Raw genomic sequence first — 24,263 nt, 5'->3', positions numbered from 1 at the left:
GTTGTGATTTATAACCTATTGCCTAGGTATAATGAGTGGTGGGTGAAAATTCTTTTATAGCCTTAAGGAAATAAACTTGCTGGATTACATTGCAAGAGCAGGGACTATACAACTGACTGGAATTTTCTACAAAAGAGCCAACACAAATTAGATGAAAAAAATGCCCTACTTCACTAATTCTATAATTCTGCAAGTAAGATATAAACAGTCATGGCTCAATAAATCTGGTACCTTTGCTCTTTCTGCTTGTGAATGAGATGATGCCTGAGGATCCCAATGGCATTCCCCACTTTTGCAATTAAGACCTGCCAGAGAGTTTCATTTACTGAATTTGCTAATTTACAATGATTCCTAAATGACTTTAAATATAAAGTTGAGCAATGAAGTGCACGGGTACTCATTAGATTCTGCCTTGAACTTATGTGTGTGTGTGTGTGTGTGTGTGTGTGTGTGTGTGTGTGTGTGTGTGTGTGTGTGTGTGTGTGTGTGTGTGTGTGTGTGTGTGTGTGAAAGAGAGAGAGGGACAGAGCTGTCTCCAAAGCTTCTGCATAAAATCATCTCTTACTGCCTAAACTGTATAATAGAACTTCTCTCCCAAACAGATGGCAGTAATTAAAGAAAAGGGTATTTATTCATAGCATGCTTTATTTACACCGAAATAGAGCAGAACCAGGAGTTGATTCCTTTTTCCCAACTATTATTTATAACCTAGGCCATCCTCCATTAAACAAATGTCAGAAGCAATTAGACTTGTTAAAAAATAATGATCTCAAGATTGGTTCCATGCTGGGAAAGGTGGTAAGATGATTGATATTAGGACCAGGTCTTTGTTGTTGTTCTTCACATCAGAGACCCGTTTCTTCTGACTGTGGGAATTTTAATTAATGGCTTATTGGAGGAAAGTTACCCTCTCCCCTGAGTGTGCTTCATTTGATAGCACTCCAGCCAGAGAGTTCTGGGTTCATGTCTCCAACACCCAACTGATCCTCCAATGCAGTAGTGTGGGACTACCGCACGGTTAAATTTCTGGACGGTGTTAAGACAAGGTCTTGTATAGATATTGTAGACCCCTTTTTACATTTTGTAGCAGGGCAGCAGAAGTCTCTCTAGTGCCCTCAATAAAAGTTATTCCTCAACCAATATCCACATACACAGATTACTGTCTCTTTACCAATGAGATATTGAAGGGAGCCAGGGATATATAAATCACCTGCAGTGTTTTTTCTGTGTCTGATTTCTTCAATCTACAAATATTTAGGTGTGTGTCTTTGATTTATGAATCCATTTTTCTCTTTAACAAAGACCAAACCATTTCTACCCATAGCAATGAATAGTACCAAAATATCTATGCTGCCTTTTGCCCATTTCTTTGATTTGCAAAATTTCACCTCACTAAATGCTGTTCATAAATTTTATCCTTAAATAAACCAAGGGATTCCTGTGCTTCAACAGATACACTCACGTTAGCTGTGGTGTGTGTGTGTGTGTGTGTGTGTGTGTGTGTGTGTGTGTGTGTGTGTGTGTGTGTGTGTACTGTAAATATTCGTGTATAATGCAAAAAAAATCCCACCCCCCTTTTTCCCCTCAAAAATAGAGGGGTCACATTATACACGAGAGTAAATTTAAAAATTTTTTTTCTGCAGGCAGGCGGGCGAGCGGTAGTCAGCAGTGTGACTCAGGCGGGCGGGTGAGCGGTAGCCGGCAGCACAACTCAGGAGGCTGGGCAGGCGGGTGGGCGGAGAGACACAAGCACAACTCAGGAGGCCGGGTGGGCAGGCGAGCAGAGGGACGTCAGCGTGACTTAGGTGGGTGAGGGGAGGGGAGGTCGTATTATACACAGGGGTAAAAATTTTTTCCCCCTCAAAATGGGGGTTGCATTATACACAGAACGCATTATACACAAATATTTACGGTAATTGCATTTATGCATTGCCTTACTTTCAAAGCATTTTATAGCCAAACTGTGTAGGAAATGCAGCAGGGAATTTGCACACAGTTACATCTCACAAAGAAGTTTGTGTGGAGTTTGTTCAATGGCATCCTTGTCCACCTCAGAGAGAATTAACAAGCTCAACCAAACGGCAGCCCCTCCAGTAGTGCATTAGTTGCCTGTAACCTTACAGATGGTGCTGCAGGGTTAAAATAACAAACTTGAGATATTTAATTTTAATGTATAGATACAGCATGGCAACAGGCCTTTCCACCCACAAGCCCATGCCACCCAAATCCATCCATGCAATTTTATTTTTTTTCTAAATTATGACAATACAGTACAGTAGAAGGCCCTTCTGTCTCATAAAATCCATGTCTCCCAATTATACCCAACCAACCTATTAATCATATACATCTTTGGAATGTGGGAGAAAACTGGAGCATCCAGATGAAATCCACACAGACATGGGGAGAGTGTCCAAACTCTTTAGAAACAGCCACATATTTGAACGTGGGTCCTTGGCGGTATATATAACTGCTACACTAGTGTGTCACCCAACATGATTTCAAATGCCACCATAGAGCAGTGGAATTTATTGTCAAGATTACAAAATGGCTAGATTGCAGTAAAAGCCAATCATATAACTTTCGAAAGGAGAAAAGTCTACTTTTTAAAATCTGGTCTGGACTAAATGGGACTCCAGACCTAAGACAAAAGTGATTGACTCTTAACTGCCATCTGCAATTGTCGTGCAAGCCACTGCTCCTGGTAATTGCAGCAGTTTGAGGAAACAGCTCAACACCACCTAGGACAATTATCAATAGGCAAGAAATGCTCATTTTGCTTATGGCATCCAAATCCTGAAAAATTCATAACAGCTAAAATAAATTACATAACCTTTTGTGTTTGGGTCTCCAAAATGGGATTTGTTCCTACTGCCTTTGAGACTCAGCACCTTCTGTCTAAACCAATGAACCAAAGAGGTGGCATGCAAAAGATGCTGTGTAACACAAATGAACAAGTTTAGGAGAGAAAGAAGGTGTTTTAAAAATGCATTTAAGGATGGCTTGTCAACAATTTTTTAAAAACTGCAAAGCATGGTCCACGAGCACATGCCACCCAATTACACCCAATTGACCTACACACCCGGTACATTTTGAATGGTGGGAGGAAGCAGAAATGCCCAGAGGAAACCCATGCAGACATGGGGAGAACATACAAATCCTTAGACAGCACCAGATTCGATCCTCACTCGCTAGCGCTGTTGCAATTACCACTACGCTAACCGTGCAGCTTCTTTAGTTCAGTTACATGGGAATTAAGAACTGATGTCAACCATTTGCCCCTTAAACATATTGATGAACCAGTGATTAATTATTCTCAGTTGTCAAGCTGTTAATAGTGAGATATCATGGCAATTAGTTCTTGGGCCCCAGCTGTCCACCATCTATGAACCATGAGACTGATTTGTTGCTGATACAAGCTTAAATGGGTTTGGAGAAGGGAGTTGGGTGTAAAGAGGCCTCAGGGGATTTTGCCCACCTTTTAAGTGTACGAGAACCTGAGGAAACAATCTTAATCTGCGGAATCAAGACATCAACTTTTGTGCATAAAACAGAAAAACAGGTTTGGTAATTTTGATTTTAAAGGGATCATTGTGCAGGTGAGTCCAAAGGTTTGGAAGGTGAATGGTGTGGCAGCCTTGCTTGTGAGGATTTGAGGGCAAACTTTGACTTTACTGAAATTAGACAGGACCTTGGTGAAATTGCACCTGAAGTATAGTATTTTTTATTTGTTGTCTTAAGTAAAACTGGAATTCCTTGCTACAGATGATGTGGTGAGTTTGCCACATGAGAGGTGGAGCCTGTATTCCACAGATTTGGGCAGGCTTGAGAGATCTCATTAAAACAGAGTAATTTTGTAGGGCTCAATGGGCAAAGGTGATCTCCTTTTCTCTTTTTCAATGTCTTGCCGGGTTGAAACATTAGGGGGCATTTAAGCAACTCTATAGATTAAAGAAAAATACGGTTATGAGGTGGAAAGGGTTTGCTTTTTTCTTTGGAAGGAATATGTAGGTCGGCACAACATTGAGGGCTGAATGGCTTGAACTGTGCCGTAATGTTCTACGTTTTAATGGCATTTAAAATGACAAGTCTCTAGTAATACATGAATAATGCCCAAAAACAGTATTCAGATTAGAATTTGAAGAGGTAAAAGATGGGATCATTAACTTGCCTCTTTAAATGTGCTTCATGTGTATGGATTGCAAAACTACCCACTTACATTTAGTACTTTTATTGTTATTTACTTCACCTATCAAGCAACTTCACATTTTAAAAAAAAAAATCAAGAAAAGTAATTTCCCTTGCAATAACAATACACACCCATATAATTTCCACTTAGCAGGTATAAACTTAAACAGGTTATATTGGTCTTTGTGGTATCATATTGCTCGTTATTGTTACATTATATATTATAAACTCCAGATTGACCAAGAGTATAATTTAATGCTATTTTCCCTTTAAAACCCAAAGTGCTCAATTGTTCTACATCTTTGTTTCAATGTCAAGCCAGATATTGATATCACAGCTCTGCCCAACTTGATACAACAGAGTTATAAAAGAGCATGCAAGCATTCAAACTAGAAATGAATGTAGGCCACTCAGCCCTTCACGCTTGTTCCATGGCAACTTCAACTCTGCATCCAATTGCAACTTCAACTCCGCATTCTTGTCTACAATTTTTTTTTTCCAAAAACTATTGGGCTCTCGAACCTCCCCAAACTACCCTAACCATAAACTACTACACAACCACCAAAAGATCTGCCTGTACTTTTGAAACATTGTTACTTTTTGCACTAACTGCAACGGTTACTATTTATTTATCTATCCTTCCATGTTTATCTATTTTTCTATCTCATCATGCATTAAGATAACTTGTGCTATTATTTTAATTTACTATCTGTGTGCCTGCAGCAAATTAAGAATGTTATTGCATCTGTACATTGTACTTAAGTATATGAAAATAAACTCTATATCACATAATGTCATCATTGCCTGTGATAGTGTTTCAGCCTTTTGCTCAAGTCTACATAAGCCTTTCTTGGAAATATTCAAAGCCTCTACTTCCAGAACCCTTTGAGAAAGTGAGTTACGGTCTTGTAAATAATCACCTCATGTCTGTCTTAATGTGTGCCCCTTAATTTTAAATAAATTTTTGTGTAAATCCATACACAAGATGAAATATCCTTTTGATATCCACCCTATCAAGACCACTCAGATTTTTATGTATTTCAGTCAAATTTCCTCTCATTCTTCTAAGCTCCATTATAAAAGCCTAGTCTGTCAAACTTTTATTCAATAACCAATCTGCCAAATCTAAGTTCCATCCTCCTAAACCTCCTCTTCCAATTAAACTTTTTTATTTTTTTTAAAAAAAAGCAATGCTGGAAATCTGGAATGTAAACAAAATGCTGGAAGCATCAAGTCAGACAGCATTTGTGAAAGAGAAACCGAGTCAACAATTTAGATCATAGACCCTTCACCAGACCTGACATAAGAGCATTTTCCTGAAATGCTAACTCTTTTTCTCTTCCTACCAATCTATTTCCATCCTTCCTTAAATAAGGAATCCAACAATAGACCTATGACTCCAGATTTGGACTCACCAAACCAAATATAACTGAAGCATAACCTCTCTACTTCTGTATTCAAAAAGAAAACTAATTATCTATTGAAGTAGACCAGGCTACAATGGATATATTCAGTCCAAATTACTGACCATTCCCTTAAACATGATGACAGTATTTCTGGACATTTTAAACACGTATTAAACAATTAAGAGGAAGTTTGATGATGATGAGAGGGAGAAGGAATCAAAAGAAATGGTTCAGAGTTCCATGAACATCAATATTAAAGGCTACACAGGATTGGAAATGACTGATTGCAAAGTTTGTAGAACACCAGAAGAAGTGGACTGCCTGTAATATCAAAAAGATTGGAACTGTCTCAACTTAATAGAAACAAAATTCTTAAATATGGAAATGTCTCCCCTGTGAATAATTTGCTACCAAGGTGACAGAAGCTGTCACTCACAGTGGAGGTTTGAGATCTTCCACTGCGGCAGTTTGAGTGAAGAAAAGCACTGAGATGTACAAATGAAGCTGAATGTGTGACAGTCCTAGGTAACAGAACTGTTCTGCTTGTTTTCAAATTGAAGATCTTAACTCCCTCTAGTACAATATTTAGACTCTAGGACAGTCATGGAAGGTGGAAGATCTCAAATCTCCACTGTCATCTCCGTCATAAATGACATCACATATAACCCTGTTATTCCTTTCCTGTAGGTGAGGCAGAATTACCACTTATTGGTAGTGGAAAAACTGTACTCAATGTACACATGTAAACAAATAAAGAAATGTAAATAAATCGCTTGTGCAATAGAGAGAAAAAATATATAAATCAATAAAGTGCAGAAGTAAGAGTTCTTAAATGAGTCCCTGATTGAGTTTGTTGTTGAGAAGTCTGATGGTGGAGCGATAGCAACTGTTCCTGAACCTGGTGGGGCAAGTCTTGAGGCACCTATACCTCTTTCCTGATGGCAGCAGTGAAAACAAGGGTGTGCTGGATGGTGTAGGTCTTTGATGAATGCTGCTGCTCTACAATGGCAACATTCCCTGTAGATGTGCTCAGATGTGCTTGTGATGTCCTGGGCTCTTCAAAGATTAATTTTCTCTGCATATAGCCAAGGCTGTAGGTAGATGTCTTCTGAAACAGCTCATCATAGAGGTCTCAAGTCATTCTTCTAATGCTTTGGTGAAATTGCAGTTTTATGACCAAAAGAAGTTGTTGAGATGCCAACAGGAGAAGTAGTTTTGTTTTGGATGTGAGAGGTCCACATTTCCCTCTCGGATGGCTTCTTTGTGCTTCTTTTTCGAATGCACCATCTTCCCGATGTTTGCTCCAGGGGATTTATGGTGTGTTCCTACTTCTATTTTCATTGAGGCATTAATGTTACCAGCTGCCATGATCATTCCTTTCTCCTCCCTGCACTAATTTTCAATCCATAACCACATCCTTATTCCTTGTGGAAATTAATGAGAAATTTATTTTGCTGAAACTAATCATTTTAATGCATTGATACATTAGCTCAATTAGTTTCAAATGAAAATGTATAATGATTAACCAAGAATTTAACCTAATTAATGCAAACAAAAAAAAATGAAGTAATAATTTGATGATCTGACATTAGCTCAGATAAGTTTCAGGGTTGCTTGGATATCACAGGATGGAAAAGGGAGTAAATGGTTAGGATTAGTTGAAGGAGGGAAGGAGAAAATTTGTATATAAAGTCGGATTGAATGGTCCATGTCAGAAATATGAAGGCCGTGATTTGACCTTGTTCTTGCACTTCAATCATTTCTGCCACCTCAGCAATCCAAGTGGTCTTTCCATTCTCATCTCATGCCAGACTGTTGACACATAATTCAAACATCAGATAAATAAGCCGAGGTTGTTTCTAGAATAACTGATGTCCAATTGGCGCTGAGATCATTTCTACATATCTGGTAATCTCAAAGCATTGACAAAATTGAGAAGGTCACAAAAATGCGCAGGAATACTACAATTTGTTCAAAGAATTATATATTCTTTGTAAGTCCAAATGTAAGTAGGATTTCCCCTTTAAGCATAATAACATTTATCCTCCCTAACCTGATAACTGGGCCATATTGAACAAAAGCATTGTACTGTGCTTTTATAAACCTTATAGTATAATGTGTAAACTTTATACATCAGTAAAGCTAGAATCAAGTTATTTGGCCTACCTATCCTAGTTGGTGTTTAGATCTGACAAATTATTTGGCCTACTTATCTCATCTAAATCTCTTCCTTTCTCCTGAACTTCCATATCTAACTTCCCACCAAATGTGTAGGTATAATTTGTCTTGTCCACTCTCACCTACAGCATCCCCACATGTTTGTCAAGGGATTCTCTTGAGTTCCAAACAATTCCCCTGTGCATTAAACTGGAAATAATCAGGTCCCAGCATATTATTACCTCTACGCAAAGAAAACATCCATGATATAATAAAAAGATGAGGAGATTCGATTACAGAAAGAGATACCAGGGCAAGATAAAAGGAGAATTTTTTTTTATCTTATCATTTTTGAGCATTGGGTGTCATTAGTAAAGCCAGAAACAAAAACAAAAATTATTGAAAATACTCAGCACATCAGGAACCATCTGTCGGCAAAAAAAAGCAGACAATGGTTTGGGTCTGCGATTCTTTGTCAGAATGGGCAAAGAGAAAGGTGAAAGTTTATTTTCATGAGAAAAGAAGGTGAGACTGATAGGTAGAAGAAAGAGATTGTCTGTCATGGCACAGTTTCTCTTTCCACACATGCTACCTGACCTTTTGGGTTTTTTAAGCATTTTCTGTATTTGTTTCAGATTTTGAATTTCATTGGGAAAATCAGCATTTGTTCCAAAAATATACTTTATTTAAAATAAATTATGTACAAATCAAGAAAACCTGTTCAAGACTTTACATTCATAGTGTCAATCATATCGATACATACCTCATCATTGTGCGTTTTACATTGTTCTCTTAATACCCTATTATCACCATTATGGCACCTTGTTGTGACCTGGTTCCCACGCATGTTGCAGTATTTGCTTTCTCCGCATCTGGTAGTCTTTTTGCAGTTTTTGCAGATGACCAAGCTGCATTTGACCGCCACATGTCCTGGTTTGTTGCAATTTCTGCATACTTTGGAATTGACCAAATACTCATGATTCCCTCCAATGGTAAATACTGAGGGGAGGTGAATGTTGGCCCATTTACTGTCCTCTCTCAGCTTCACTTTCACTTATCATTTACTTGTCCAGTTTCCAAACATGTCTTTGACGTCCATACAAGTCCCTGTCCCCTCGATGTAGTGACCAAGGACCGAGAGCATATCCATGATTGCCACATGTATGTTAAACGTGTCCACTGTTATCACTCATTCCTTCTGTGTCAGAAGGGTGAAGAGTGACTGCACCTTGAAGTCCCATTCCCCTTCTCTTGGAACTCCCAAAGCAACCTCTGTCATCCAGCCTTGTTCTTGAATATCACATTGAAGTGACTGTTGTTTACAACATTCTGGAGGTAGTAGATGTCCTTCGCCTCAAATTTGAGGCACTCTATCAGGAACTTACGATCGAAGAGGTCCTGGGAATACGGCAATCTCTTGCTAAGTTCCTTCTCTGCCACTCTGTCAGAGTTCGGATTCTGAGAGCTGCTGAAGAAGGGTTTCCTGTTGCAGCCATCCTTGTGGAACTGGTGGAGGTGGGCTTACAGCTGGAAAGGGTGTTAGATTGGTCCTCCAATCTGCAAGGATCCACCCCTGTGTCAGCAGGCCAACTCCCACCAGGTGATCTCCAGCTCCCAAGCATCCTCTCAGATGTTTTCCTCTTCCATCTTCCTCTGTGCTGCCACTATAGCTCCTTTCTCCTCACAGATCCAGTTAATCAGTTCTTATAAGGACTACACTTGATCATAGCCAAAAGGCTGAGAAGCAAAAATCAGCATTTATTGCCCATCCTTGATAGCCCATGAGAAGATGGTGGTGAGGTACTTTTTTTCACTTCTGTGGTTTGTATGTGGTGAAAACACTCCCACAATACTGTTGAGTAGAAATTCCAATATTTAGACTTAGCTATAATGAAGGAAAGGCAATACATTGCTCAGTCAAAAAGGTCGGGGGAAAATTGGCAATTTGTAACAATGAAGTGGCCCAGAGAGAAGGGAAATGGGAATAGCAGAATGACCAATCACAAGATCACAAGATAAAGTAACAGAAGTAGGCCATTTGACCCATTGAGTCATCTCCACAAATCCACCCTGAGCTAAACTATTCTCACATCTGGTTCCAATTTCTGGCCTTACCCCATATTCCTTGATATCCTGACGAATTAGATACCTATACCTATCAATCTCCTCCTTAAACTCCCCCAAATTATCAAGCCTCCACAGCTGTATGTGGCAATGAATTCCACAAATCCACAACCCTCTAGCTAAATAAATTTCTCCTCATCTCTGTTTTAAATGGGTACCCTCTAATTCTAAGACTGCCTTCTTGTCCTGGATTCACCCACCAAGGGAAACATCTTATTCACATCTACTCTGTTCAATCATTTTAGTATTCAAAATGTTTCTGTGAGATCCCCTCTCATTCTTCTATACTTCAATTAGTACAGTCCAAGAACTGCTAAAGGTTCCTCATATGTTAGCCCTTGCATTTTTGGAATCATCCTCTTAAATCTTCTCTGAACTCTCTTCAACATTATTACATCCCTTCTAAGATAAGGGGCCCAAAACTGCACACATTTCTCCAAATGAGGTCTCACTAGTGCCCCATAGAGCCTCATCAACACCTCTTTACCCTTGCACACTATTCCCCACATAGCGTTTACTTTCTTTACTGCCGATCCAACCTGGTGGTTATCCTGCATGAGGACCCCAAAGGCCCTTTGCTCTTCCAAATTTTGAATGTTCTCCCCATCCAAATAATAATCCGCTAATTGTTTCATCTTCCAAAATTTTCAACTGTACGTTTCTCAACATTGTATCTCATCAGCTATTTCTTTGCCCACCTTTTGTCCAAGAGCTGTCCAAGTCTTTCTGCAACCTTTTGGTTTCTTCAGCACTTCCTACTCTACCACCCATTTTGGTGTCATCTGCAAACTTCACCACAAAACTATTCAATCCATAATCTAAATCATTAATATGTAAAAAGAAGTGGCCCCAACACCGACCCCTGCAGAACACCACAAATAACTGGCAACCAACCAGAACAGGACCCCTTTATTCCCACCCTTTGCTTTCCGCCCATTTGCTCCCCCAAATCTAATATCTTTTCTGTAATTCCACGGGCACTTACCTTATTAAACAGCCTCTTATGTGGCACCTTATCAAAGGCCTTTTTAAAATCCAAATACACAACATCCACAGCCTCTCCCTTGTCCATCCTACTTGAAATTTCCTCAAACAATTCCTTTAGGTTGGTCAGGAAGGATTTTCCCTTCAAGAAACCATTGGCTTGGACCTATGATGTCATGCACATCAAGGTATTTCATAACCTCAGCCCAGAGGATCAACTCCAATAACTTTCCAACTACTGACATCAGACTAATAGGCCTTTAATTTCATTTTTTTCTTCCCCTCTCCTTTCTTAATCAGCAAAATTACATTTGCAGCCTTCCAATCCACTAGAACCATGCCAGAATCTATTAATTTCTGGAAAATTGTTTCCAACGCCTCCACCATCTCTAAAGCCACCTCCTTCAGAATCTGTGGGTGCACCTCATTCGGGAGACTTTATCTGCCTTTAGCCCATTCAGCTTACTAAGCACTTTCACTCTAGTAATCCTGACTGTACTTAATACTATTCCCTGAGACCTCTGACCAATGAAAGATGTTGAACTCAATTTTGATTTGCTTAAATTGTTGAATTTGAGGTGTTGTTCCTCAAGCTACAGAACAACGCAAGAGGTCACCTATAGGCATTGGAAATGTGGTGAAGAATTAGTTGCAGTATTTTGGAAACTGAAGGCCTTGTTAACAAACTGGATGAAGGCATTCCACAGAGAGGCAGAGGAGAAATTAGTGTGAGCAATGTATGTGGTAATTTCTTTTCACTGAAAGAGACACAACTAAGTTGTCTCATATGGAAAGAATGCCTGGAGCCTTGGGTAGTATTCAAATTTGATGGGGACTTGTGCAAATAGTTGTGTTCTTGCAAATTCAGTGAACATAAATAAATAAACCTGGACTCGCGTATATAATGACAGGTGCTCACAGTCTAACAAATACCATGTTCAGATATATATGGCAAAATGTAGACATTCATATTTCCAGTAAAAGAACACTTAGCACATTTCAATTTACATCAAGAATAAAGGAGAAAGCAATACACGCAAAGAGATTTAATTCATTATTCATCAGCAATTGGCCAAATAAACTAAATATACTCACTACTGCACAGACACAAAATGAATTCTTATTGGTGGGTTTTATATGGTTTCCTCATTTGCCTTCATAATTTATTTTCACTTTATTTAATCCTCTTTTGCTGGATCTTGAAATTATATCAATGTGTAGTATTAGGTTCATTGATTTTGTTTCAGGAGCTATGTGCAATTGGATCTCCTCCTAATTGTGTTCTCTTACCACCTTCCCTTAGATGAACTATTTTCCATTTATTTCTTCTTCCTCTTGCCATGCTCTTTCAGTTCTATCCTTGTTTCTTTCTCTTTGAACTCCTTGTTCAGTGACTCAGCTAAATGTCCCCTGAGGCATCCTTGACCCTAACACCAGAGAGGCAATGTACCATCCTGAAGCTTTGGAAATGCCTTAATGTATTCCTAGCCTAACTACGACAACACACATATTTTCTATTCCTTGCTGATTACACTGCTCGTGCGCACGTCATACATAAATGATGTGTATTTACATGCATTACAAGAATAATATGCAGGTTTTTTACAACTTAAACATGAGCAGTGTGACTGATCTTTGATTATGTTGAGAATGGGGAGTGAACTCTACTGTAGTTAGAAGCTATTAAAATACTTTGGCACTTAGCAAAAGGCAACAAAATACAGGACCTTGAAGAATAATATAACTATCTGATCTTAAAAGCATCAGACAAGTTGTACACAAAAAGCCAAAAGATATTTACAGTATATACTGTATAAAAAGTAACAACCTTGAGAGCTTGATCATTTTCAATCGATCAATGCAATAAAATAAAAATAATTTATGCATCAGGAATCTCCTATTAACTGACTTGTGTGTCTCAGGAAGTTCCTATGAACTTCCACATATCTGATATGAGTTATACACTTCCTAAACTAAACAGTGATTGCATTTCATAAGAACACAAGAAATGGAAGCAGGAGACAGCATTAAAGTCCACTGGGGCTGCTTTGCTATTCTGTCAGATCTTGGCAGAACTGACCTTGCTTCAACTCTACTTCATGTTCCCCATGACTTTTGATTCCATTATAATCCAAAAAAAAGTACCTGCCTCAGCCTTGAATACACTTATTGACAGAGCAAACTCAAACCCTCTGGAGTAAAAGATTCACAACCTTTTGAGAGAAGATCAAATATGTAATGAGATCACAGATAGCTGTAAGAATAACAGGGTAGTTTTTAACACTCTACTATTGACTGAGATTGCCTTAGTTTTCAGAGCTTGAGTACAGTGAAATTTGTTAAGTGTGTCCTGGACTTTTCTCAGCACCATGTCAATGGCTTTATTGAAAATAAGGCAGGGTAAGTGGCTAAAGTGAAAGTGGGGAAAATTTTGGAACACTTAATCATTATCCCTCTTCTCTTTGGCTGGGCTTCGCGGACGAAGATTTATGGAGGGGTAATGTCCACGTCAGTTGCAGGCTTGTTTGTGGCTGACAAGTCCGATGCGGGACAGGCAGACACGGTTGCAAGGGAAAATTGGTTGGTTGGGGTTGGGTGTTGGGTTTTTCCTCTTTTGTCAGTGAGGTGGGCTCTGCGGTCTTCTTCAAAAGAGGTTGCTGCCCGCAGAACTGTGAGGCGCCAAGCTGCACGATTTGAGGCGCTATCAGCCCACTGGCGGTGGTCAATGTGGCAGGCACCAAGAGATTTCTTTAGGCAGTCCTTGTACCTCTTCTTTGGTGCACCTCTGTCTCGGTGGCCAGTGGAGAGCTCGCCATATAACATGATCTTGGGAAGGCGATGGTCCTCCATTCTGGAGACGTGACCTACCCAGCGCAGTTGGATCTTCAGCAGTGTGGATTCGATGCTGTTGGCCTCTGCCATCTCGAGTACTTCGATGTTGGTGATGAAGTCGCTCCAATGAATGTTGAGGATGGAGCGGAGACAACGCTGGTGGAAGCGTTCTAAGAGCCGTAGGTGATGCCGGTAGAGGATCCATGATTCGGAGCTGAACAGGAGTGTGAGTATGACCACGGCTCTGTATACGCTAATCTTTGTGAGGTTTTTCAGTTGGTTGTTTTCCAGACTCTTTTGTGTAGTCTTCCAAAGGCGCTATTTGCCTTGGCGAGTCTGTTGTCTATCTCGTTGTCGATCCTTGCATCCGATGAAATGGTGCAGCCGAGATAGGTAAACTGGTTGACCGTTTTGAGTTTTGTGTGCCCGATGGAGATGTGGGGGGGCTGGTAGTCATGGTGGGGAGCTGGCTGATGGAGAACCTCAGTTTTCTTCAGGCTGACTTCCAGGCCAAACATTTTGGCAGTTTCCGCAAAACAGGACGTCAAGCGCTGAAGAGCTGGCTCTGAATGGGCAACTAAAGTGGCATCGTCTGCAAAGAGTAGTTCACGGACAAGTTGCTCTTGTGTCTTGGTGTGAGCTTGCAGGTGCCTCAGATTGAAGAGACTGCCATCCGTGCGGTACCGGATGTAAACAGCATCTTCATTGTTGGGGTCTTTCATGGCTTGGTTCAGCATCATGCTGAAGAAGATTGAAAAGTGGGTTGGGGGGGGGGGGGGCGCGGGGGGGGGGGTGGGGGGTGGGGGGGGGGGCGGGGGCGGGGGGGGGGGCGGGCGGGGGGGGGGGTGGGGGGCGGGCGGGGGGGGGGGTGGGGGGTGGGGGGGGGGGGGGGGGGCGGGGGGGGGGTGGGGGGTGGGGGGGGGGGGGGGGGGCGGGGGCGGGGGGGGGGGGGGCGGGCGGGGGGTCCCAAAACCATTATAGTTTAGGGACAATTGTAAAAAAAAATCAACTTTTAAAGTTCCGTCAATTTTGTGTTGAAAATGAGATTCTTTAAATTGTTGCTCAACAGTAATTATGGAGTAAATGTGAGGTCTCAGACTTCTGAAAACTCAAAATTCTTTTAGAGTTGTTTTCAGCTTATTGATTCCTCATACGAATGATTTACCTCTCTCTCATGGAGGTTTCAGAACTTATGTTTTTTCCACGATGATTTCAGAAACCTCAGCAAGGGCTACATGAAATGGCCATGTGAAAATGGACACAGTGAAACTGTCCTCTTTTCAAAGAGACAGCTGAAGTGAGTGGCTTTTCCCTTCCACTGATTTTTGTGTATCTTTCACGAACAGTACCTCTCTGACTGGAGGCTACTGCATTTCTGACCTCAGATTTTCTTGGTGAAATATTAAAATGCACCTTTTCTGGAGCATCCAAATTACATGATATGACCTCACTGCTGTCTTTGAAGTTTCTTCAAACCACTTCAAAAGTATGAATCATGAGCAAAGGACTCTGGCCTGTCTGCGCAGGTCATTCAAGCAAGAACTTGCTTGTTTGAACAGATGCCATCTCTCAGCAAAGACCACTGTCTTAGCTTCAATGAAGAATCACTTCAGTTTTTATGGCTGTTTACACAGCTTTAGCCAACAATGGCAAAGCAAGCATTTCAACTTTCAAAATGGTTTCTGTGCCTGTGTCCACCCACAAAATTCCTTTACTAAGAAATATATAGAGTGACTAAAGATTGATTGATTATTTGTTTATAATGCCAGGAATATTGGCGGGATCCGTATTTGGATCAAACTCTCTCTTCCATGGTTTATCTTTGTTTAGCCAACAAATACTTCGAGGACTAAGCCAATTGGCAAGTTCTTGGTCAGCAAAGGAACCATTATTCAAAGTTTAAATCTTCTGGTTTCTTATTCAGATAACTCAATCCCAATCAACTATTAAAGAAAACCATTCACAAGTATTTTTTTGATTTTTGTATCCTGTTCTCATTTATGTTTGGTTAATACAATTCAATGACTGCAGAATGCACAAGATCAATGCAGAAACAATGCACAAAAAAAAAATCAATGAAATGATCTCATCCTGGAAATACTTTACAAGAAATGTAATGTTTCCCTTGTAAGTAATTTCAGGGGCTGTTATTTGAGAAATAATTGCAGAGCAGCTGCCACCGTTTAAAATAAAACTGCATTTTTTTTATTTTATTTTTTTACAGCTGCATTGACACGTCAGATCCAGTAGGTGGTGTTCAGTAGCAGCAATCTTACCCCAGAAGTGTTACTACATATCTTGGGGAATGTATTTGCCTTTTGAAAACTACCTATCATAGTTTTTAAATAAATATAAATGCATTTGGCAAAATAAATATTCAACCTTTTACATCATTGACAATTGTATTTTTTTTAAAATAGGTAGTCTTCAAAAGGCGGATCTAATTGAAATTGATTGCAAGATTTTCATTTAAAAAATACAATAAAACCGCTATTATCTGGAATTCAAGCAACCAGCAGCCGCAAGCACTGGCAAAAAAAAAAAGAGGAATATAAAGAGATAAAATATACGTAAGTTTAAAATTGGCACCCCTCGCTGTTAGTTTGTCAATCGTGCAACCATGCAATCTCAAGCTACCGGAAAATAGACTTGTCCAGTATTTACCAATCCCCATAGGGTTTTACTGTATTTGCAAAGAGTGCTTTGCCTCAGAGTAAAATCATCAACTATAATTTCTGATTTAAAAAAAAATACACTTTAAATTTAGACCCATGTTATATTTTTCTTTTATCATTAGCTTTACTCACATTTTTATTCAGATTTTTTTATTCAAGTATGGAATATAGGTAATTTCAGCAAAATCAACATTTTTTTTGTCCATTTTAAATTGTTTCAAGCGGGTGTGGTGAGCTGCTTTCTTGGACTGTGCAGTCTGTGTGGTAAAGGTATTCCTATTGTTCTATTGAGAAAGATGTTGCAGGATTTAGGCCCAGTAATTATGAAGTAACAATGATAAATGATTGATTCAAAATGATGTGTTGCTTGGAAAGGAAAGCAAATACTGCTCCAACTCTATCTATAAATTTGCAGATGACAGCTCCATTCTCTAACAATGACGAGTCAGGATGTAGAAGGGAGATAGAAGTTCTAGTGGCTTGGAGTCTGGACAACAACTGTCACCTCAATGTTTTCATGTGCTTCCTGCTTCTCTTCTCCTTGGTGGTAGAGGTCATAGGTTCTGGGGATGTTGTCAAAGAAGCCTGGGTGAATAAGTACAATGTATTTGGTAGATGATAACACGCTACAGCCACTGTTCACTGGTGGCAGAGGGAATGCACGTTCAGGGTGGTGGATGGGTGACCAATCAAGCAGGCTGCTCTTTCGAGATATTAGAGCTGTACTTATCCAGGCAAGTGCATTGTGTTCCATCAGAATCCTAATGTGCTTTGTAGGTGGTGGACAGTCTTTTAGGCATCATAAATGGGCATGTCATTGACATTAGAATTACATATTACAATAAATATGAAATCAGCATAACCCAAGCAAGAAAATAATATAAAAGGGTCATTCTAGTGCTGGTATTATCCTTGCCAAAATTTTGAAGAATTTACTGCTGGGAAAATCAGTGATTTGAGGGCTTGGGACTTGACAAAAGAGTATTCTTGTTAACCTTTCCTCCTTTCAAATGGGGCAGTTCATAATCTCAGCGCTTCTATGTTTCTGGAGCAGAGATTAGGCAATCAATACACGATTAATCTATACCAGTTGTTTTAAGAAGCTTCTCAGCCAAAGATCAATGGTGTGAAGGTCAAAATGGCCCCAGCATTGTTTTCCTTCCATTGCCCAATCCAAACTGCATTCAATAGAAGCACAAATCAAGAATCATTATTTTCTTGAATAATTCTTCCCATTCCTTTATCCCTCTGTGAAATAAACCATAATAAATCATACAAATCATTTCATAATGATCCAGTTAACCGATAAATGTCTCTACACTGACTTTCATAGAGCCTTATAGCATGGAATAGATCCACAGGCAGGCCAGGGTTGTCTGTGCCAAACAAGATGCCCTCCTGACATAGTCCCACTTGCCCACTTCCTTCAATCTCTTCCCATCCATGTAGTTAGATAAGGAAGTAAATGTATCTACCTCTACTACTGTAACTGATGAACTGTCCTCTCACCCCCCCCTTCTAAATTCCTCTCCCCTCACCTTACAGTCATGCCCCTTCATCTTAGATTCTCCTGCTCTAGGACACATATTGTCACTATTCACCTATCAATGCACCTCATGATCTTATTGATCTCAATAAGATCTCCTCCTCCATTCTAAGGAAACCAGGCCTAGTTTTTAACAGTCTCTCACAATAATTCAACTTCTTTAACCTTGGCAATAACTTCATAATCCCCTTCTGTACCCTTTTCACCTTCATAATATCCTTCGCATAGCTAGTTGCTCAAAACTGTACATAGTATTTCGAGTGCAGCTTCAATAATGTCTTGTGCAATTTCAACATGATATCTCAATCTTTGTATTCAATGCCCTGACTGATGGTAGCAAACATTCCAAATGTTCTCTTCATTACTCTTTCCACCTGTGCTGCCATATTTAAAGAGTTGTGTACCCGCATGCCTCAGTCTCTCAGTTCCGTAACATTCTTTAGGGTCCTGCCATTAACAGAGTCAGTCCTGCTTTGTTTTGATTTACTCAAAAGCAGAAAGTCGCATTTTTGAGTTGAACTTTATCTGCCATTCCTTAGCCCAGTTTCCCATCTGGTCAAAATCCCTTTGAAAACCTAGATAATTTTTTCCACTGTCTACCATTGCAGATATTTTTGTATCATCAACAAACTCACTCGCCTGGCCACAATATCCTTGTCCAAATCATTTCTGTATTATAGAAAGCAAGGATCCCAGAACCCTGAAACCCTCCATTGGTCATGGCCCTCCAGTCTAACAAAAGAAAATGCTGACAACATCCACTCTGACTCCAATCTCTCAGGCATATTTCATCCATTTGCCTCCTATCTTATATGCCCTAATCTTCCATACCAATCTACCACATGGGATCTTATCAAACACTTTACTAAAATCCATATAACATCAACTGCCTTGCCCTCAGTTATGCTTCATAATAACTTAATAGCTTGTATGGTGTTTACTTATATTCTTAACATGGAAGGAAAGTTTGCAGCTTTTCCATTTAAGCAACATGTATTTTAGATCTGTAGATAATTTAAATTTAGTATATGCTATGATGTCAGGACCATCAATGCTGGGTACCTTACCACAGATGCCTACAGTGTAGAACTCTGAAAGGCTACATTCTGACCCTAATTGTCTTAACATGAAGTCCACTACCTTGGCAGTAAATAGGTGAGAACAGTGGATTTGCATGTCAGACAATTCAACTGATGTGGGTTTGTTGTCAAATATCTTCATAGAGGAGAAGAACAATAGCAGGGACCTGGGTGCAATCACGATTTCTAGTGCTGTCTTGGTGGAGTTTCTTCTTGTGACTGGCTCCCACATCCCAAAGATGTGCAGATAGGTAGGTTAAATGACCACTGTAAATTGACCCTATTGTGTAGATGGTGATAGAATTTAGGCAAGAGCTGATGGGAATGTGAGAAGAATGAAGTGGCTTTTTGGTAAGTTTAATTAAAATGATGCCTGACAGTCAATGTTGGCCTGTTTCTCTGCTGTTAGCCTCTATGACTCTGTGGTTGCAGTTCAAACCCCACCATGTCAAAACTAACATCAATGAAACACTTGGGAAGAACCAAGCTGTCAGAGGACTTTGGGATATTCCAAGAGTGTGAAATGTAGGTTCATAATGCCATGCAATATATTTAGCCAGAGGTTTGAAATCTGTGCTTGACTCCTAAAGTTAAAATCAGGATTTTGTATTGCTGACAAAAGATACATTTATAGCCCTTACCTTCATTTACGGATCCACGGACCTCATCCTGCTCATAACTACAAAAATAAATCTGACTGTAATACTTGTACTATGTCCTGCATGCAGCTTCTCTCTTATGATTGGAACGAACTTTAATCTTCTATACACAGGAAAGCCCACACCTACTCTTTGCAACAAACTTATTATCTGACAAGATTCAGACCAGAGGTAATAGCAAATGATGACCGCACAACATCAGTACCTGACCGTGACTTGGCCTCACAGTATTCTGTTTCACTATAACATGATTTTGCTATCGTCTATGTCACACGTCAAACTCTGGCCCGATATAATTATATTTGGCCCGCAAGATCATTTCAAAAATGTATTAGAGGTGGCCCGCTAGCCGCCGTGCCAGTATAGCGCATGCACAGTAATACAACAAATCCCAGAATGCATTGGCGTCAGCCCGCTAATCGCCCCCACCTCCTCTGTTTACATTGCAGGGTCTCACCGTGGACTCTGGTTTTGGGGCCTGGCCGGTGTCGGGAAGCCAAGGCCGCTTCCCAGCGCCCGGAACCGGAAGCCTCGGGCCTGACCTCGCCAGGACCGTTGCCCACTCCCTGCCGCAGGCCGACCCGCGACTCACGGTGACGGGGCCGCTGATCCGCCGAGATGCTGCCCTGCAGCGAGAGCCGATGCCCCCGCACTGTCGTTGTCCAACCCGATCGCCTGCGAACCCCGCCCTCCCGCACACAGGCCTGAGTAAGTATTATGAACTTTAATCTCAGGATAAAACGATCTTCCAATATTTTCATGTTACAGTGATAAATATATTCCTGGTTAAAAATGGTCCTGCACCTGGATACAAGCTCATTAGGCATAAAACTTGAAAAGTGTGTAAATCAAAGGATATCTGTACCAATGGAAAAAGGGCATGGCAAATAACCCTGCTAGAGTTCATGCCCACAATCAGTCACCCATTTGATTGTTTCAGGAATCATGTAATTCTTCCACATTCTCAATAGCCCTCAGATTTTACTATTCGACAGCACACTAGCAACATTTGACAAATCCTCTATAGAGAAATATTATTTATTAAATATTTTATTTCTCATTTGTTAATGCTTCTGGAAAGAGTTTATCCAAAACTATTATTAAACATTTATTTTAATAAGAAAAAGTTTAACATTACATATGTTGAAAGAAGAGAAAACATGCAGATGTTGAAAATTTTCAATAAATATTTAGTTGGGCCCTCGACTTAGTCCAAGTTTTTAATTTTGCCCCTCCGTGAATTTGAGTTTGACACCCCTGGTCTATGTCATGTGGCACATGGTTTCAAGGTGGCTTCTCTTGCTATCTGTTGGGACACACTTTATATTGATATCAAGAATGATAGAATAAAATAACCAGTGAGTGCAGGAAAGAGATCTGCTAGCTCTTGCGCACAAATTGTTGGAGACAGATGAATGTGATGTCAAGAAGTCTGAGAAGATCCTTCTATATTGAGGCAGAGTTCCAAAGGAAATAAGTGAAGCACAGAAGATGTATTACTATTTTAAAGGCTCTGTATAATTCATATTCCACGAATACTTCATTAATTACTGGTTAGGCCTCAAAAAATGAGTGTTGGGCTCATCTTCAGTCCCTGATCTCCACACAGGAAATCAAACCTTTATTAGAATAGAATGGAATTGGGTCTGTTAAACTTTAATTGTGTTGAGAGATTGAAGAAGTCAGGGCTGTTCATTGTGGAACACCGACCTCAGGGGAGGTGGAGGGGTTTAGGATCTTGCAGGGAAATGTTTACCTCTGATCCAGAAATAAGTTATCAGAGGAAAGATGGCAAGAAACTACTTCCACAAACTCACTAACATATAAGTGTACAAACCCTAAGGGCTTGACAGGGTTGATGTTGGGATGGTTTTATTAGTGGGAGAATCACAAATAAAAGGACTACAGGATAAGTGGCAGATCATTTAAAACTGTCGAACTTTCTCCTCGCAGACGGTGTTGAATATCTGGAATTCTCTGCCCTAGTGGGCGGTGAAAGCAGGATCATTAGGCAATATTTAAAAATTATTAACTATTTTACAGATTGTGGAATAAAGCATTTTGGAAAAATGGCACAAAATGGCTGAGGCCAGCATTGATCAACCATGACCATATTACTCTGCCCTGCTGCCGAGAGCCTTCGGCCCATCGCCTCGCTCGTTGACTGGACCAAGTTCCTTTGACCGGCAAAATGTGGGGAGAGTTAAGCGGGGTATTGGTTCTGCTGGCAGCCGTGGTTGGCGTCCGGGCCGTTCATCAGGACCCAGCAACATATGAGGCTCGCTTCACTTACGATTACTATCGGCTGCGTGTAATTGGACTGGTGGCAGCGGCTTGTCTTTGCCTCATTGGGATGGTCATCCTCCTGGCTGCCAAATGCAGATGCAAGTTCAACCAGAAGAAAAGGAGCCGCTCTGATAGCGGTGTTCCCACTGCCCAGCACCTCCTCCATCAAGGTGAGAAAGGTGAAGCGACAGAATGTTAAAGAGCCAAGGCTCTGTTCCTGGCAGAGAGGATGAGAATCGTCACCCCTCCCTCCCTCCCTCGTGTGTACACATGCTTGGGGTATCGTGCTTCTATCAAAGTTTGATCGTATTGCAATCTGATCGATTTTCTCAGCTCTCTGTTGGTCTTTCCCACCCCCGTCACTGTTCATGGGATTCCGGGAAAATGATTGATGTTACTGCCTGAAATGTGTGCTGTGTCCCTGCATGTGTAGAATCTGTCAATGTCCATCACCCCCTCTTCGTGCCTGAGATTTTCATTTTTTCTAATTAAATTCATTTCTCGCCATTAAAAAAAAACCATGACCATATTAAATGATGGGACAGGCCTGATGGTCCTTTCCTGCTCCTTGCATTCTTGTGTGGTCTTGTAGGGTCGGCATGGTTACTGTAGCAGGGTGGCACAATTTGCACAACATTGTTATAGCATAAGCAAACAGGGTTTGAATCGGGCACTCTCTGTAAGGAGTGCGATAGATTGTTATATTGTATATAGATATGTTTTAAAGGAGATGAACTGTGGTAGGTTTTTTAGTGTAGGTCACATACAAACACTTCAAAACAGATCTCATTTAAAATGCCAGAGTTCTGCTCAAGCCAGACAGTTCAGGCTCCGGGTGCCGTTGCAAAAACTTTGAAGGATGCTTATAAGGACTTCACAAGTAGGTGTTAATTGGATGTGCTGCAGAGTAATGGATTATTGTTTTGGAAAGTAACAGATGAATGAACTCGGAAGATTGGGTCCGGAGCTGCAGTCTGTCTGAGTGCAGTTAGCTGTTCTAAGAGGGTCATGTGGTTTTCTCTGAGTGAAAGTGAGAGAGAATTAAGTTCTACAGTTCAGCAGCAGTAGCTGGGACTGGAACCTGACAAGCTGGCAAGCTCGTGGAAAACCCCCATTTTGAAGATGGGTTGTGAGTTCTTAGTTCAGCCTAGTCAAAGCCCTTGAGGTCCATACAAGAGGAGAGGACTAGCTGTATAATGTTTCATTTGAAATAAGGGAAACAAGAAAGAACTGGTGACCTAAAAGAAAGAGGTTATCATCTGGAAAACCCTGATGGGGTCAGTTACTTTGGCAAAACACTGAAGTTGCTGATCTAAAGGAATCAGTTGTGGGTGTCCAACAAGCAACAAATCTCTCTCTGAAAACCGACAAGAACCTTCCTGAGCCATAACCATTTACCTTTCAAGCACCAAAGCATGGTGAAATTCATAAAAATGCAAAATTCTGTGCACAGTATAAGAATTGCCTGATACCAGTGAACTTGGAGGAGTGAGAAGTGAGATTGGACTGTGAGTCAAAGAACTTTTGTTGAACTTGCATACACATTACATATATGTGAGCTTAGAATTAGAAGGGGGTTCAGTTAATAGTAATGTTAAAGTTTGATCTTGTTTTCATGTTTAAATATAATTAAAAGCAACTTTTGTTTAAGTAACCATTTGTCTTGGTGAATTTCTATTGCCATTTGGGTTTTAGGGTCCTCTGGGCCCAAAACAGGAATTGTATGTTCTCCGTGTGTCTTGTGTGGGTTTCCTCTGGGTGCTCCAGTTTCCTCCCTCTGTTCAAAAAATACCGGGGTTATGGGTCAATTGGGTGTAATTGGGCACCACAGGCTTACAGGCTGAAATGGCCTTTTACTATGCAGTATGTCTTAATAAAAATAAATGGAAAAAAATGAAATCCAACAAGGAATTCCAAAATGCCATTTTTGGTGAGAGCACAGCAAATGTTTAAGATCACTCCTGCCTGAAAGCTGTCCAGTCTTTAATCAGAAGGAAGAAAAGCAAGGTTTGTTGGTAGAGTGTAATGGAGAAGCTTGGGATGAAACTTGTGCAATGTAAACACCATCACAGACCAGATGGGCCAAATGGCCTTTACAGCAAAATCCATGTAAACATCAAGTTGGACAGTGAATTCAGAAGTGATAAAACATTGGAGAGTTATAGTAGAAAAGCTGAATTTGACAACTTTTTTGAAGGGACTATAGGTGCAACAGGGTTAAGTGTTTTCCTCCTTTATCATTTTGAGGAAAGAAACAGCCCCAAAGTTCATGGGGGTGTGCAGAGTGAATCCAGTTGGTGCACATCAGTGTTTGGAGGTGATTTGTCTGC

At 40.4% G+C, this 24,263-nt stretch overlaps 1 protein-coding gene across 3 annotated transcripts in view; it reads left to right on the top strand.

Moving 5' to 3' along the window:
* znf516 (zinc finger protein 516) overlaps positions 1–21,840 on the top strand; it is a 283,926-nt gene extending 262,086 nt beyond the window's left edge. Inside the window, exons 17-18 of one of the 3 annotated variants that reach the window (XR_011352119.1) lie at positions 20,097–20,355; positions 21,691–21,840. Coding sequence is in view for 1 of the 3 variants with exons in the window: in XM_069920788.1 (XP_069776889.1) it covers positions 21,691–21,734 (44 nt within the window). In the remaining 2 variants the exon portion in view is untranslated. Of the gene's footprint in view, positions 1–16,108; positions 16,259–20,096; positions 20,356–21,690 lie in introns of those variants that run through there. The other 2 variants (XR_011352120.1, XM_069920788.1) reach the window with 2 other exon arrangements.
* The last annotated feature ends 2,423 nt before the right edge of the window (positions 21,841–24,263 follow it).

The sequence above is a fragment of the Narcine bancroftii genome, chromosome 2 (genome assembly GCF_036971445.1).
Source record: "Narcine bancroftii isolate sNarBan1 chromosome 2, sNarBan1.hap1, whole genome shotgun sequence".
NCBI lineage: Eukaryota > Metazoa > Chordata > Chondrichthyes > Torpediniformes > Narcinidae > Narcine > Narcine bancroftii.
The sequence above is the reverse complement of the archived record's forward strand: the minus strand, read 5'-3'. Positions and strand labels throughout refer to the sequence as shown.